The 17652-nt window shown below is 47.6% G+C and overlaps 1 protein-coding gene across 4 annotated transcripts in view; it reads left to right on the forward strand.

Moving 5' to 3' along the window:
- The window catches only part of LOC105464298 (Rho GTPase activating protein 8), a 99507-nt gene that overhangs the window by 62181 nt on the left and 19674 nt on the right, over positions 1 to 17652 (forward strand). For all 4 annotated transcript variants that reach the window (XR_011614204.1, XM_071080729.1, XM_071080727.1 and 1 more), the window contains one exon: positions 17389 to 17462. Coding sequence is in view for 3 of the 4 variants with exons in the window: in XM_071080729.1 (XP_070936830.1) it covers positions 17389 to 17462 (74 nt within the window). In the remaining variant the exon portion in view is untranslated. The remainder of the gene's footprint in view (positions 1 to 17388; positions 17463 to 17652) is intronic.

A 17652-nucleotide genomic window follows, 5' to 3' on the forward strand; every position in this document is an offset into this window, starting at 1 on the left:
TTTGAGATGGAGTCTCACTCTCTTGCCTAGGCTGGAATGCAGTGGCAGGATCTTGGCTCCCTGCAACCTCTGCTTTCCGGATTTAAGCAATTCTCCTGCCTCAGCCTCCTGATTAGCTGGGACTATAGGCACATGCCACCACACCCAGCTAATTTTTTTGTATTTTTAGTACAAGCGGGGATTCACCATGTTGGCCAGGCTGGTCTCGAACTCCTGACCTCAAGTGATCCACCTGCCTTGGCCTTCTACTGGGATTACAGGTGTGAGCCACCACACCTGGCCCAAGCCAGGATTTTCCAGCCATCAGATGACCGCTTTCCCCATGTTCCTGAAGCCCTGTGCCTCCAGCCCATTACTGGGGCTCTGCTGGGCTGATACTGCTTCCATGTGCTCTGACACACAGGGGCCTAGGGGTGGGTCCTTAGCTGGGAGACTCCAGCCACGCCTTTCTCATCTCTTATTTTATTGTTCAGAGTCACTTCTCTCTTCTTATCATCTAACAAAACTTTAAAAAGGAAAAACAAAGGCCAGGTATGGTGGCTCACACCTGTAATCCCAACACTTTGGGAGGCCGAGGCAGGTGGATCACCTGAGGTCAGGAGTTCAAGACCAGCTTGGCCAGTATGGTGAAACCCCGTCTCTACTAAAAATACAAAAAAAAAAAAAAAAAAAAAATTTGCCGGGCTTGGTGCCGCACGCCTATAATCCCAGCTACTCGGGAGGCTAAGGCAGGAGAATTGCTTGAAGCCGGGAGGCAGAGGTTGCAGTGAGCTGAGACTTTGCCATTGCACTCCAGCCCGGGAGACAGAGAGAGACTCCCCCTTAAAAAAAAAAGAAAGAAAGAAAGAAAGAAAGAAAAAACAAGCACAGCTCACAGACTTCGAAAGCCATCTACGTGAGTGAAGTGTGGGAAAATGGTTAGCCATGGCTGTAGGCCTCAACTCCTAGAAGGCCACCAAGAGATACGCTGCATTCTGAGCAGGTGCCTCTCAGAGTGTACTAATGCAGGGCCGTTGGCTTTAACTGTCACCTTGCCATAGTCCATCCCTCTCCAGGGCCAGTTGTAACTGTAAAAGTCCGGTCCTTAGCTGCTTTCCGGACAATGGGCCACACTGCGCGTGCTGCTTGGAGCGAGAATCCATGCAGTTGCCTCTTTAAATTAATATGTGGTTTCATTGCCAATGATTATAATAAAATGGCAATAAACATTTTAAAGGAAGCACTAGATATGTAATTTGTTTGGATTGTGAATGAATGAAAGTCATTAAAATTCATAACTGAATCCTATTCACAAATGTTAATTTGCCGAGTTAAGTTCAAAAGCATACAGCAGAAAGCTATTACCTTAGAATGAGCTAATTAAGGCCGGGCGGGGTGGCTCAAGCCTGTAATCCCAGCACTTTGGGAGGCCGAGACGGGTGGATCACGAGGTCAGGAGATCGAGACCATCCTGGCTAACACAGTGAAACCCCGTCTCTACTAAAAAAATACAAAAAAACTAGCCGGGCGAGGTGGCGGGCGCCTGTAGTCCCAGCTACTCGGGAGGCTGAGGCAGGAGAATGGCCTGAACCCGGGAGGCGGAGCTTGCAGTGAGCTGAGATCCGGCCACTGCACTCCAGCAAGGGGGACAGAGTGAGACTCCGTCTCAAAAAAAATAAAAATAAAAATAAAAATAAAAGAATGAGCTAATTAAGTTAATACATTAAAGGGAAGTCAAAGATTCAAGAGGTCTTTGCTTGCCATCCCTGAAGAGGAAAAATGGAAACCTGAGGCCTGTGTGGGCAGCTGGGGGAGGTGGGTACAGGGCAGAGCTTGAGGTGTCCTTAGGCCTGGGTGGAGCAGGTCATGGCTGAGCTCTGGCATTTTTTTTCTTTTTTCTTTTTAATCTTTTTTTTTTTGCCCAGGCTGGAGTGCAGCGGCGTGATCTCTGCTCACTGCAAACTCTGCCTCCCGGGTTCAAGCGATTCTCCTGTCTCAGCCTCCTGAGTAACTGGGACTACAGGTGCACGCTACCACACCCGGCTAAGTTTTGTATTTTTAGTAGAGACAGGGTTTTGCCATGTTGGCGAGGCTGGTGGCAAACTCGTGACCTCAGGTGATCCACCCTCCTCAGCTTCCCAAAATGCTGGGATTACAAGCATGAGCCACTGCACCTGGCCGTTACTGTGTTTTGTTTTGTTTTGTTTTGTTTTGTTTTTGAGACGGAGTCTCGCTCTGTCACCCAGGCTGGAGTGCAGTGGCCTGATCTCAGCTCACTGCAAGCTCCGCCTCCCGGGTTCACACCATTCTCCTGCCTCAGCCTCCAGAGTAGCTGGGACTACAGGCGCCTGCCACCTTGTCCGGCTAAGTTTTTGTATTTTTAGTAGAGACGGGGTTTCACTGTGTTAGCCAGGATGGTCTCGATCTCCTGACCTCGTCGGCCTCCCAAAGTGCTGGGATTACAGGCTTGAGCCACCGCGCCCGGCCTGTTTTGTTTTTTTTAAGGTGGAGTCTTGCTCCATTGCCCAGGCTGGAGTGCAGTGGCGCAATCTGGCTCACTGCAACCTCTGCCTTCCAGTTCAGATGATTCTCCTGCCTCAGCCTCCTGAGTAGCTGGGATTGCAGGTACCTGCCACCATACCCAGCTAATTTTTTTGGTTTGTTTTTTGTTTTTTGAGACAAAGTCTTGCTCTGTCACCCAGGCTGGAGTGCAATGACATGATCTTGGCTCACTGCAACCTCCACGTCCTGCATTCAAGTGATTCTCCTGTCTCACGCTCCCGAGGATATGGGACTACAGGCATGTGCCACCACGCCCAGCGAATTTTTTTCTATTTTTAATAGAGACGAGGTTTCACCATGTTGGCCAGGCTGGTCTCGAACTCCTGACTTCAGGTAATCCACCCATCTTGGTCTCCCAAAATGCTGGGATTACAGGTATGAGCCACTGAGCCTGGCCTGTTTTTTATTTTTCATCATAGCCATCCTAGTAGATGTCAAGTGTAGTTCATTATAGCTTTGTTTCACATTTCACTGATGCCTAATGCTGTTAAGCATCTTTTCATGTGCTTATCAGCCCTTTGTTTACCTTCTTTGGAGAAATGTATATTCACTAGATCCTTTGCCTATTTTTTGTTTGAACTGTATTTTCATTGTTGTAAAGATTTGTTGATATATGCTAGATCCTAGGCCCTTATCAGATGTATGGTTTGCCAGTGTTTTCTTCCATCCTATGTGTTGTCTCTACACCTTTTGATGGTATCTTCTGAAGCATAAAAGTTACATTTTGATGAAGTCCAGTTTATCTATTTTTTTCTTTTGTCACTTGTGCTTTTGGTGTTTTATCTAAGAAATCATTGCCAAATCCAAGGCCATGACAATTCATGCCTATGTTTTCTTCCAAGAGTTTTACCATTTAGCTGTTAGATTTGGGTCTTTGATAACGTTTTGAGTAGATTTTTCTATATGTTGTGACGTGAGGTCTGATTTGCTTCTTTGCATGTTGTTACAGCACCATTTTTTGAAAAGACTTTTCCTGGCCAGGCAGGGTGGCTCATGCCTGTAATCCCAGCACTTTGGTAGGCTGAGGCGGGTCGATCACCTGAGGTCAGGAGTTCGAGACCAGCCTGACCAACATGGTGAAACTAATGTCTCTACTAATAATACAAAAAAATTTGTTGGGCGTGGTGACGGGCTCCTGTAATCCCAGCTACTCGGGGGGCTGAGACAGGAGAATCACTTGAATCTGGGAGGCGGAGGTTGCAGTGAGCCGAGATTGTGCCATTGCACTCCAGCCTGGGTGACAAGAGCAAAACTCCATCTCCAAAAAAAGAAAAGAAAATACTTTTCTTTTCCCCATTCACTTGTCTTGGTACCTTGTCAAAAACCAATAAACATGAGAGTTTATTTCTGGGCACTCTAATTCTTGTCTGTTGGTCTGTATGTTTATCTTTATGCCAGCGCCACACAATCTTGATTACTGTAGCTTTGTAGTAAGTTTTTAAATTGGGAATTGTGAGCCCTCCAACTTTTTTTTCAAGATTGTTTTGGCTATTCTGCATCTCTTTAATTTCCATATTCATTTTAGTATCAGCTTGTTCATTTCTGTAAAAGGCAGCTGGGATTTCAATAGGGCTTGTGCTGTGAGTGTAGACCAATTTTGAGGGTGTTGCCATCTTAATAGTAGTCTTCCAATCCATGAACATGGGATGTCTTTCTATTTATTTAGGTATTTTAACTTTTTTTCAATGGCATTTTATAGTTTTCACTGTACCAGTTTTTTGAACTTTTTTGTTAAATTTTTTTTTTTTGATTTGTGATGCTATTGTCAATGTAATTTTTTTTTTTTTTTTTTTGAGACAGAGTCTTGCCCTGTTGCCTAGGCTGGAGTGCAGTGGTGCGATCTTGGCTCACTACAACCTCTGCCTCCTGGGTTCAAGTGATTCTCCTGCCTAAGCCTCCCCAGTAGCTGGGACTACAGGTGTAGTCACCTGTAGCCACCACACCCAGCTAATTTTGTATTTTTAGTAGAGATGGGGTTTCTTTTTTTTTTTTTGAGACGGAGTCTCGCTCTGTCGCCCAGGCTGGTGTGCAGAGGCCCGATCTCCACTCACTGCAAGCTCCGCCTCCCGGGTTCACGCCATTCTCCTGCCTCAGCCTCCCGAGTAGCTGGGACTACAGGCGCCCGCCACCGCGCCCGGCTAATTTTTGTATTTTTTTAGTAGAGACGGGGTTTCACCGTGTTAGTCAGGATGGTCTCGATCTCCTGACCTCATGATCCGCCCGTCTCGGCCTCCCAAAGTGCTGTGATTACAAGCGTGAGCCACCGCGCCCGGCCTAGAGATGGGGTTTCACCATCTTGGCCAGGCTGGTCTCAAACTCCTGACCTCTGGTAATCTGCCTGCATCGGCCTCCCAAAATGCTGGGATTACAGACGTGAGCCACTGCACCTGGCCATCAGTGTAATTTTTAATCTATCTTTTTGTTACTGATTGCTAGTTTCTAGAAATACATTTTTAAAATATATTGATCTTGTGTCCTGCAACCCTACTGAACTTGTTTATTAGTTCTAATATTTTTTGTGTGTGGATTTTTTAGAATTTTCTATATCCAGGATCATGTCATCTGCAAATACAGATGGCTTTCTTCCTTTTCAACCTAATGCCTTTTATTGCCTAATTATGCCTGACTGTAACCTCCAATACATTGTTTTTTTTGTTTTGTTTTGTTTTTTTGTTTTTTTGTTTTTTTTTTGAGACGGAGTCTCGCTCTGTCGCCCAGGCTGGAGTGCAGTGGCCAGATCTCAGCTCACTGCAAGCTCTGCCTCCCGGGTTCCCGCCATTCTCCTGCCTCAGCCTCCCGAGTAGCTGGGACCACAGGCGCCGCCACCTCGCCCGGCTAATTTTTTGTGTTTTTAGTAGAGACGGGGTTTCGCCGTGTTAGCCAGGATGGTCTCGATCTCCTGACCTTGTGATCCGCCCGTCTCGGCCTCCCAAAGTGCTGGGATTACAGGCTTGAGCCACCGCGCCCGGCCCTCCAATACATTGTTGAATAAAAATGATGACAGCAGACATCCTTGTCTTATTCCTGATCTTAAGAATCAGCAGTTAAGCTGGGCTGAGCAGCATGTACCTATAATCCCAGCTATTTGGGAGACTGAGGTGGAAGGATTGCTTGAGGCCATGAGCTCAAGACTAGCATGGGCAACATAGCAAGACTCTGTGTCTATTCAAAAACAACAACAACAAAAAAAGAATCAACAGTTAGTCCTTCACTGCTAAGTATAATGTTAGCTGTGTGCTTTTCATAGATGCCCTTTATCAGGTTAAGAAACATCTTTTTGGCTGGGCGCGGTGGCTCACGCCTGTAATCCCAGCACTTTGGGAGGCTGAAGTGGGCGGATCACGAGGTCAGGAGATCGAGACCATCCTGGCTAGCACGGTGAAACCCCGTCTCTACTAAAAAATACAAAAAATTAGCCAGGTATGGTGGCGGGCACCTGTAGTCCCAGTTACTCAGGAGGCTGAGGCAGGAGAATGGTGTGAACCCAGGGGGTGGAGCTTGCAGTGAGCAGAGATAGCGCCACTACACTCCAGCCTGGGAGACAGAGCGAGACTCTGCCTCAAAAAAAAAAAAGAGAACTTTTTTCTTTTCTTTTTTTTTTTTTTTTTTTTTTTAGTTTTTATTTATTTGTTTGTTTATTTTGAGATAGAGTCTCCCTCTGTGGCCTAGGCTGGAGTGCAGTGGTGCAATTATATAGATCAGTGCAACCTCAAACTCCTGGGCTGCAGTGATCCTCCTGTCTCAGTTTCCCAAGTAGCTGGTACTATAGGTATATACCACCACACCTGGTTAATTTTTACATTTGTTTTGTAGAGACAGGGTCTCATTATGTTGCCCAGGCTGGGAACATCATTTCTGTTTCTAGTTTGTTGAGTGGTTTGTTTGTTTGTTCATGTAAAGGTGTTAGGTTTTGTCAAATGCTTTTCATCACCGTTGAGATAATCACATGGCTTTTGTCCTTTATATTATTGATATGGTATATTATATTGATTGATTTTTATATGTTGAATAAACCTTGTATTCCTGGGATAAATAATTTGTGTTCATGGTGTATAATATTTTTCATGTATTACTGGATTTGCTTTGCTTGTATTTTGTTGAGGATTTTGTATTTATAAGAAATATTCATTTGTCATTTTCTTGTCTTACGATATCTTTGTCTGGTTTTGGTGATACTGGCCTTAGAATGAGTTGGGAAGTGTTTCCTCCTCTTCTATTTTTTGGAAGAATTTGCACTGTATTAGAGTTAATTTGTTAAACATTTGACAGAATTCACCACTGAAGCTATCTGATCTTAGGCTTTACTTTGTGGGAAGTTTTAAAATTACTAATGTAACCTCTTTGCTTGTTGTATTTATTCATATTTTATATTTCTTCTTGAGTCAATTTTGATAGTTTGTGTCTTTCCAGGAATTTGTTCATTTCCTCTAGGTTTTCTAATTAGTTGACGTGTAATTGTTTATAGTACTTCTTCATAATCCTTTTATTTGTATAATGTCACTAGTAATGTTTCCTCTTTCATTCCTGATTTTAGTAATTTGAATCTTCACCCTTTTTTTTTCTTGGTCAGTCTAGCTAAAAACTTGTCAATTTGTTGATCTTTTCAAGGAGGCAACTTTTGGTTTTGATGATGTTCTCTATTATTTTCCTATTTTCTATTTATTTCTACTCTAATCTTTACTGTTTTCTTCCTTCTGCCTGTGTCAGATTTAGTTCATTTTCTTTTTCCAGTTTTTTAAGGTGCAATGTTTATTATTTTGGAATCTTTCTTTTTGCAATGTAAGCATTTATGGCTATAAATTTCTCTCTTTAAGTCCTGCAATAGGTATATCTGTTAGTGTATTATTTCCACCATTTTAATCTTAAAATATTTTCTAATTTCTCTTGTAATTTTTTTCTTTGATTCATTGGCTTCTAGGAGTCTGTTAAATTTTCACATATCTGTATTGATTTTTAGTTTTATTTTATTATAATTAGATAACTTACTTTGTATGATTTAACTTTAGATTTATGGAGGCTTGTTACATGGTATAACATATGGTCTAGCCTGGAGAATATTCAATGGACTCATGAGAAAAATGTACATTCTATTATTGTTGGGTAGAGTGCTCTATAAATGTCAGTTAAGTCTACTTGGTTTTTAGTGTTTTTCAGTCTTCTATTTCTCTGTCAATTTCTGCCTCGTTGTTCTATTTATTATTGAAAGTAGGGGATTGAAGTCTCCAGTATTATTTTAAAATGATTTATTTCTCCCTTCAATTCTGTTTTGGCTTCATATGTTTAGGGGCTGTATTGGTAGGTGCATAAATTTTTATGATTCTTACTTTTTTTTTTTTTTTGAGACGGAGTCTCGCTCTGTCGCCCAGGCTGGAGTGCAGTGGCTGGATCTCAGCTCACTGCAAGCTCCGCCTCCCGGGTTCACACCATTCTCCTGCCTCAGCCTCCCGAGTAGCTGGGACTACAGGCGCCCGCCACCGCGCCTGGCTAGTTTTTTTTGTATTTTTTAGTAGAGACGGGGTTTCACCGTGTTAGCCAGGCTGGTCTCAAACTCCTGACCTGGTGATCCGCCCATCTCGGCCTCCCAAAGTGCTGGGATTACAGGCTTGAGCCACCGCGCCCGGCCAATTCTTACTTTCTTATGAATCCTTGCATGATGATAAAAATGTCCTTCCTTGCCACTAGTAACAATTTTTGTGTTAAAGTCTATTTTGTCTGATATTAATATAGCCATTACAGCTCTTTTTAGTTACTGTTTGCATGGTGTATCTTTGTATATAGGTTGAAAATAGGTTTACTTTCAACCTATTTGTGTCTTTGAAGCTAAAATGTGTCTCTTGCAGGCGGCATATAATTAGTTCATGTTTTTCCCCATTCCACCTTCTTTATTATTTAATCCATTTATATTTAGTGTGATTACTTATAAGGCAGGAGTTACATCTGCTATTTTGCTATTTGTTTTCTATATGTCTTATGTCTTTTTTGTTCCTTTGTCTTCATTAATACCTTCTTTTGTGTTAACTACATACTTTCTAGCATGCCATTTCAATTTTTTGTTTCTTTTGCTATGTATATGTTTAAAGTATTTTCTCAATTGTTGCCTTAGGGATTAGAATTTATATCTTAATTTATAACAATCTAGTTCTAATTAAGAAGGATTGTGGAGCCGGGCATAGTGGCTCATGCCTGTAGTCCCAGCACCTTGGGAGGCCGAGGCGGGCAGATCACAAGGTCAGGAGATTGAGACTATCCTGGCCAACATGGTGAAACCCCATCTCTACTAAAAATACAAAAAAATTAGTTGTGCTTGATGGCAGGCGCCTGTAGTCCCAGCTACTCAAGAGACTGAGGCAGGAGAATCACTTGAACCCAGGAGGCGAAGGTTGCAGTGAGCCAAGATCGCACCACTGCACTCCAGCGTGGCAACAGAGTGAGACTCAGTCTCAAAAAAAAAAAAAGAAGGATTGGGGACTTGCAGACTCTTCAGAGAATACAACTTTTGGGTGTTGTCTTCCACCCCACTCTAACACTCCTTCTTTGCCACTGGAAGAAACATGATCTGATGGTGATCTTATTATCAAGGAGGACCATGTGGCCCTTTTAGTTTTTGCTTATCTCCCAGAGCCAAGGTTTTAACTGAGCCAGGGCTCACTTTTGTTAGAAAAGAACTGATAGGTATCTGTTTTTCTAGTCTTTTTTTCCCTGTGTGTTTGAGATATGCTCTTCTTCCGCCTCCTGTACCACGTGGCTGTCTGGAGAGTACACTGTCTTTCTCTTTGCGATCAGCCTCCAGGGTAGGACACTGGCCTCCCATAGGCTCTGGTTCTGAGCCATGTGTGCCAACCTGACTTGCCAGAACCTCTACCCCGTTAGTTTTGGAGACTGACCTCGCTAAGGATACCAAGCAGTTTCTCCTTCCCCATCTACCTACAAAGAGAGGCAGCCCTGCACCTGTGAGACTACAGGATTCCAGTGCCTTGTTGCCACCTTTCACCTCACAGCACCTCCACCTCGTACCACATCCTAACTCTAAATACAAGACTGTGATCTGTACCTTTTTTTTTTTTTTTTTTTTTTTTTTTTTGAGACAGGATCTCACTATGTTGCCGAGGCTCTTTCAAACTCTTGGGGCCAAGTAATGTTCCTGCCTCAGCCTCCTGAGTCCCTGGAATTACGGGTGTGTGCCACACTGCTTGTCTTTTGAACCCAGGTATAATGAGGACTTTGAAGTCAGATTTTAATTTGAACCCTGGCTGTAGCCAACCCTAGGCTGTGTGACTCCAGACACGATAATTTTCCTGAGCCTCAGTTTTGTCCTCTATAAAAAGGGGGGCACAGTGATGCAGTGAGTGGGCTTTAGTATTGCATGTGGTGCACAGTAGGTCCTCAGTACACAGTAGGTCCTCAGTACACAGTAGGTCCTCAGTACACAGCGGTCACTGTGATCGTTCACATGCACTGCCCGTTTCCGTGGCCATCCAGGACCTCCCTGGCTGACTCTGACTGAGAACTTTGCAGGTCAGTGACGCAAGCTGCAGCCATTCATCCCATTTCAAATATTGGGAGGGGAGATGTTACATTTAGAAGATGCTCAGGCCGGGCACGGTGGCTCACGCCTGTAATCCCAGCACTTTGGGAGGCCGAGGCGGGTGGATCACGAGGTCAGGAGATCGAGACCATCCTGGCTAACACGGTGAAACCCCGTCTCTACTAAAAATACAAAAAACTAGCCGGGCGTGGTGGTGGGCGCCTGTAGTTCCAGCTACTCGGAGGCTGAGGCGGGAGAATGGCGCGAACCCGGGAGGCGGAGCTGGCAGTGAGCCGAGATCGCGCCACTGCACTCCAGCCTGGGAGACACAGCGAGACTCCGTCTCAAAAGAAAAAAAAAAAAAGATGCATGACCATCTAAGAGGGTTGGGAAAAGCCTGGGTGCCCAACTGAGGCAGGCCTGCTCAGCACTCCCCGCTATCACTGTAATTTCAGGTTGCCATTCCTCCCTCCCCCTTCCCTTTTCTTTCTTTTCTTTCTTTCTTTCCTTCCTTCCTTCCTTCTTTTTCTTTCTTTCGTTTGTTTGTTTTGAGACAGTCTCACTCTGTCACCCACGTTGGAGTGCAATGGCACGATCTCAGCTCACTGCAACATCCACCTCCCTGGTTCAAGCAATTCTCCTGCCCCCGCCTCCTGAGTAGCTGGGACTACAGGTGCGTGCCATCATACCTGGCTAATTTTTGTATTTTTGGTAGAGATGGGGTTTCACCATATTGGCCAGGCTGGTTGAATTCCTGACCTCAGGTGATCCACCCACATTGACCTCCCCCAAAGTGCTGAGATTACAGGAATGATCCACTGCACCCAGCCCCTACTGTTTGTTTTTTTTTTTTTTTTTTTTTTTTGAGGCGGAGTCTCGCTCTGTCGCCCAGGCTGGAGTGCAGTGGCGCGATCTCGGCTCACTGCAAGCTCCGCCTCCCGGGTTCCCGCCATTCTCCTGCCTCAGCCTCCCGAGTAGCTGGGACTACAGGCGCCGCCACCACGCCCGGCTAATTTTTTTGTATTTTTAGTGGAGACGGGGTTTCATTGTGTTAGCCAGGATGGTCTCGATCTCCTGACCTCGTGATCCGCCCGTCTCGGCCTCCCAAAGTGCTGGGATTACAGGCTTGAGCCACCGCGCCCGGCCCCCCTACTGTTTTTAAAAAGTCACAATTTCTCCTTACTTGTGCATTCCTTGCATGCAAAACCAGAGAAAAAACATGCTCTGAATTACTCTAAGCACATCTCCCGAGGGGAAGGGTACAAGCAAGAATTATGTGCTGAGAATCCCCGATGCCCTCCAGTGGGTGGACAAATGTTGAAAAGCCAGGTGGGAGTGATTGGCCGCAGAGCACACTGTGCTGACCAGTGAATTGTGCACTGTGCTCCTGGGTCCTCCTGCCCAGCATGCATCTTAGAACTTTAGTTCATGGTGTGGGTTTAATGCAGTTTGTGCATCCTTGCTGAGACCTGACCCTGGCATGCACACATTGAGATGCACGAGATGAACGTGGTATGATACGATTCACCCCCGCCCTGGGCATCCCCGCCCAGCCAGGAAACAGCACATCTGCCAACCAGAGTCCCCTGGGGTCATTGTTATGCACAGCACTGACTCTGTCAGTCCATTGAACAAGCCTCTCTCTGAGCCAGCAAGTAGGGGATGGGCAGGGGAGGAGAAACCCAAACTGTGGGTTGCTGCTCTATGGAGAGTAGTCATTTTATGCCGGGGCCCTGTTGTTCCGCTAACTGTGAGAGCCTCAGAGTAGATATGGGTGTTCCTCAAATGCAGCGGAAAACACGCTTGGCTGGGAGCATGGCAGCTCTGGGCAAGTCTCTCTTTGGAGACCTCAGTTTTCTCATCTGCCTGAAGAGGTTGGGCTGGATAATCTCAGAGTCTCTTCCTGCTCTGAGAGTCTTTTATTATTTATTTATTTATTTTGAGATGGGGACTTGCTCTGTCTCCCAGGCTGGAGTGCAGTGACGCAGTCTCAGCTCACTGCAACCTCCACCTCCCAGGTTCAAATGATTCTCTTGCCTCAGCATCCCAAGTAGCTGGGATTACAGGAGTGCGCCACCATGCCTGGCTAATTTTTTTTTTTTTTTTGAGACAGAGTCTTGCTCTGTCATCCAGGCTGGAGTGTGATGGCACGATCTTGGCTCACTGCAACCTCCGCCTCCTGGGTTCAAGCAATTCTCCTGCCTCAGCCTCCTGAGTAGCTGGGATTACAGGCATGTGCCACGTGCCACCATACCTGGCTAATTTTTGCATTTTTAGCAGAGATGGGGTTTCACCATGTTGGTCAGGCTGGTCTCAAACTCCTGACCTCGTGATCTGCTGCGTCGGCCTCCCAAAGTACTGGGACTGCAGGTGTGAGCCACCATGCCCGGCCTTAATTTTTGTATTTGTAGTAGAAACAGGGTTTCTCGGCCGGGCACGGTGGCTCAAGCCTGTAATCCCAGCACTTTGGGAGGCCGAGACGGGTGGATCACGAGGTCAGGAGATCGAGACCATCCTGGATAACACGGTGAAACCCCGTCTCTACTAAGAAATACAAAAAACTAGCCGGGCGAGGTGGCGGGCGCCTGTAGTCCCAGCTACTCGGGAGGCTGAGGCCGGAGAATGGCGTGAACCCGGGAGGCGGAGCTTGCAGTGAGCTGAGATCCGGCCACTGCACTCCAGCCTGGGCTACAGAGCAAGACTCCGTCTCAAAAAAAAAAAAAAAAAGAAACAGGGTTTCTCCATAGTGCCCAGGCTGGTCTGGAATTCCTGACCTCAAGTGATCCACCCACCCCAGCCTCCCAAAGTGCGGGATTGTAGACGTGAGCCACCATTCTCCGCCTGAGAGTCTGCTTTTAAAGGACAGTGCAGAGACAGAGCAGTAGGCAAAGGGATCTTTCAGGAACTCGTTCTCCTCATAACTCTGCATTGTCCCGCCTGTTCAGCAGGACTCAGTGAGGCCCCCTCCCTGGGAACAGTAGCCAGCCAGGGCTTTGGAATCAGTGGATGCAGGCTCTCCAGCTGCGTGAACCCGGAGTCCCTGTAGCTCACTGGGCCCATTGGTTCAGCTGTGACACGGACCGCCTGTGTGTGGCCTGGGAGGCTGCTCAGCCCCTGGCGTTGGGATGATTTTCGTCAGTGCCGTTGACTTGTAGCTCAGCAAAGCCTGTACCTCCCTTGCCGTTTAATATTTGCAGACCCTGGAGAGAGAGCGCGCCAGCATCTCTGCTTTCCATTTGAGAAACTGAGGCTGGAGAGGATAAGGAAACTGGCCAGTGGTGATTTAGCTCCTAAGGGCAGGGAGGGCCAGGGCTTGGAAGGGTCTGTCTGGCTCCTTAAGGAGGCAGAGGGGAGGAAAACAGCCTGTAACTTTGGCGCATCCTGGGAGAAAAGGACCTGCCGCCACATTCCTCCCTCCCCAGGGACACTGTCTCTGTGGGCTCCAGGACACCTTTGCCCTCTCAGAGTGGAAACCAAGATGGGAAAGAGGCGGGGCGCCAGGTCTGTATTCCTGCAGCAGCAGGACCTCCTGAAGGCCACACCAGGTCCCCCGGCACCTCGGGGAGCTGTGGATTGCTGCTCAGTGTCCCCAGTGTGAAGCTTCAGCAAAAGTGAAATCGCCGTGAAACCAAACCATCCATCGAGATTAGGATATGCAGAAGCCTTATGGCTGTGGACAGAGTTTTAATCACCATTTAAGTGGATCAGCGGATTCTTCTGTAAATCTTGGAATAAAGCTAAAGCACACTCGATACCATGTTCACCTGAAAATCTTCCGACAGAGAGACGTTCGCAGGGGGCCGTGGAGCGCAGCAGGAGGAGCAGAGATGGAAGCCCAGGCCGGGCTGGCCTCCCCGGGCCAGCCCTCGGTTACGGGACCTTGAGCTGGTCACCTGGCCTCTCCCAGTGTCGTCCTCTGATCTCTAACTTGGGCTCATGAAATGATGGTGGAAATGAGGCAGACGATACACACGTGGAGGAAAGCCTTCACTCTCAGCCCGGTGGGTTTCAGTCGGGCTCTTTCCATCATGACCGAGTCTTCCGTTACCTGTTACCGCTTCACAGATTCCCAGGACTTAGCAGTTTCCAACAGCAACCACGTTACATGGCTCCTGGTGTTTGTGGAATTTGGGCAGAACTCAGCCAGGTGAGTTTGCCCGTGGGGCGTTGGCAGAGGGCACGTGGTGGTGTCCAGTTGGTGGCTGGCCAGGATCATCCAAGACATGCCTCATGATCCTGCACCTCTGACCTCAGTGGGGACTGTTGGCCGGAGCACCTGCCCGCAGTGTCCCCGGCGTGACGTTTCCAGGATAGCTGCGTTTCGTCCAGGGCAGCTCGGGGCTTCCAGCGTAAAGGTTCCCGAGATCACAGGTGGGAAGAGTCAGGCTCTTTAGGATGGGAGAGAAGGACCTGGCCCAGAAACTAAACCGTTGCTTCTGTCAAATTCTGTTGATCCAGACAGGGTCCTGGGGACCTGTGACTGCTGTCAAAGTGGCTTAAAGCAACACATATTTATTTTCTTGTGATTCCAGAGGTCGCAAGTCCTGAAATCAGAATCTCGGCAGGGCTGCATTTTTTCTGGAGGCTCTGGAGGGTATCTGTTTGTCTTCCAGTTTCCAGAGGCGCCTATGCTCCTTGGCTCCCGGCCCTCCCTTCCATCTTTTTCTTAGCACATCACTCTGGCCCAGCTTCCCTTGTTACATCCCCTCTCCTTTCTGCTCACAAGATCCTCTGCAAGGATCTTTGTGATTCTGTCAGGTATCTTAATCTGTTCCGGTTGCTATGACAAAGTACCATAAATGGAGTGGCTTATAAACAACAGAGATTTATGAGCTGGAGGCTGGGAAGTCTGTGTGCCACCAGATTCGGGCAAGTAACTGTAGCTCGCTGGGCCCATTTGTTCAGCTGTGACGTGGACCGCCTCTGTGTGGCCTGGTTGGAATGATTTTCGTCAGTGCTGTTGGCTCGCCGCTCAAGGAAGCCGGCACATCCCTTTTCATGCTGAGGATTCGGTGTAGGATGAGGACCTGCTTGTTGGTTCATAGATGGTGCCTCCTAGCCGCGTCCTCATGTGGAGAAAGGGGAAGCTCTCTGGGGTTGCTTTTAAAAGCGCGCTAGGCCGGGCACGGTGGATCACGCCTGTAATCTGGCACTTTGGGAGGCAGAGGCAGGTGGATCACGAGGTTAAGAGATCGAGACCACCCTGACTAACACGATGAAACCCCGTCTCTACTAAAAATACAAAAAATTAGCCAGGCATGGTGGCGGTGCCTGTAGTCCCAGCTACTCAGGAGGCTGAGGCAGGAGTATGGCGTGAACCCAGGAGGCAGAGGTTGCAGTGAGCAGAGATCGCGCCACTGCACTCCAGCCTGGGTGACAGAGCAAGACTCCATCTCAAAAAAAAAAAAAAAATTAAAAATAAAGGAGCACTAATCACATTCTCAGTGACCCAGTCCCCTCACACAGGCCCACCTCCTAATGCCATCACTTTGGGGGTTACAATTTCAGCTTAGGAAATTTGACGGGGCCTAAACATTCCAACCATAGGATCGAGCCTCCCCATATAGTCCTGGTCAGTCTCCCATCTCTGGAGCCTCAGTTTACCTGAGCATGGTGACACACACATATAATCCCAGGGAGGTGCCTGGGCAACATAGGGAAACCCTGCCTCAAAAAATAAGTAAATAAAAAGATAAAAAACAAGATCCTCAATTTAATTATACCTACAGAATCCCTTTTGCCATAGGTTGTCATAAGTGCTCAGGATTAGGACATGGATTTCTTTGGGGGCCATTATTCTGCCCACCACGGTGACCAGTGATGATTCTTCACACTGTGGGACCCTGGGCAGGTTCTGTCCATGTCCTGAGCCTCAGTTTCCTCATCTGTAAATTGGTTTTTTCTTTTTTTTTTATTTTGAGACAACGTCTTGCTCTGTTGCCCAGGCTGGAGTGCAGTGGCACGATCTCAGCTCACTGCAGTTTCCGCCTCCCGGGTTCAAGCAATCCTCCTGCCTCAGCCTCCCAAGTAGCTGGAACTACAGGTGCCCACCACCATGCTCACCTAAGTTTTGTATTTTTAGTAGAGACAGGGTTTCATCATGTTGGCCAGGCTGATCTCGAATTCCTGACTCCTCAAGTGATCCACCCGCCTCGGCCTCCCAAAGTGCTGGGATTACAGGTGTGAGCCACCGCACCCGGCCTATTTTATTTTATTTTTTTGAGATGAGTCTTGCTCTATTGCCCAGGCTGGAGTGCAGTGGCGCGATCTCAGCTCACTGCAACCTTCACCTCATGGGTTCAAGTGAGTCCCCTGCCTCAGCCTGGAGAGTGGCTGAGATTACAGGTGTACACCATCAGGCCCGGCTAATTTTTGTATTTTTGGTAGAGACAGGATTTCACCATGTTGGCCAGGCTAGTCTTGAACTCCTGGGCTCAACTGATCCATCTGCCTTGGCCTCCCAAAGTGCTGGGATTACAGGTGTGTGCCACTGTGCCTGGCCAACATTTCTCTTTTTTTTTTTTTTTTTTTGAGACGGAGTCTCACGCTGTTGCCCAGGCTGGAGTGCAGTGGCGCGATCTCGGCTCACTGCAAGCTCCGCCTCCCGGGTTCCCGCCATTCTCCTGCCTCAGCCTCCTGAGTAGCTGGGACTACAGGCGCCCGCCACCGTGCCTGGCTAATTTTTTGTATTTTTAGTAGAGACGGGGTTTCACTGTGGTCTCGATCTCCTGACCTTGTGATCTGCCCGCCTCGGCCTCCCAAAGTGCTGGGATTACAGGCTTGAGCCACCGCGCCCGGCCCAACATTTCTTTATGTGAATCTCTGTCTCAAAATAGCACAGTAAGAGACAGGTTAACCCAGATAACATACTGGGTTTTTGTCAACCATGTTTTTTAACTGAATCGGCATCCAGTCCTGGGCTTCATGTTCTACCCTCACAGCCAAGCCATCTCATACTGCTGGGACTTCTCAGTATGGCTCACCTGTGTAGAATGCCCTTCTCTCTTTTGTCCTCTGGCAGGCTCCTACTCATCCCTCAGAACCCAGCTCTGAAGTTGCCCCCTGGGGAAGCCCTCCCCAACCCCCAGGTCTTCCCTGTATCATAAATATCCCTCTCGTGGAGTTCTCAAATGCTGCACTATCATTTTATTATTTGGCCTCCAGACTTTCTGCTTCCTGAGGGCAGAGCCTGCCTCTGTCTTCCTGGATGGTGCCTGGGTCCTGTGTTTTCACAGGGGTGTGGAGAGGACCAGCGCCTCTTCGCATTATGATCACCCATCAAACTCAGGTAAAAACTGCCCCTTTCTTTCCTCTTTTCTCAGCCTCAAAGACAAAAATCAAGGCGAACTCATCCCCCCCGTGCTGAGGTTCACAGTGACGTACCTGAGAGAGAAAGGTGAGACAGGGCCGGCTCCAGCTGGGTGACGTGAGGGCTGCTGGGTGCACCTCTCTGGGTGGTTTGTCTTGGATCCTGAGCACCCATAAGCCAGGGGGTGTGACCAGGAAGGGAGGGGCTCAAGCACAGTGGCTCCAGGTCTGGGCTCTGGTCTTGGATGGTCTGGGTTTGAATCCTGTCTCCCCTGTGT

This window comes from Macaca nemestrina, chromosome 15, assembly GCF_043159975.1.
Source record: "Macaca nemestrina isolate mMacNem1 chromosome 15, mMacNem.hap1, whole genome shotgun sequence".
Classification (NCBI taxonomy): Eukaryota; Metazoa; Chordata; class Mammalia; order Primates; family Cercopithecidae; genus Macaca; species Macaca nemestrina.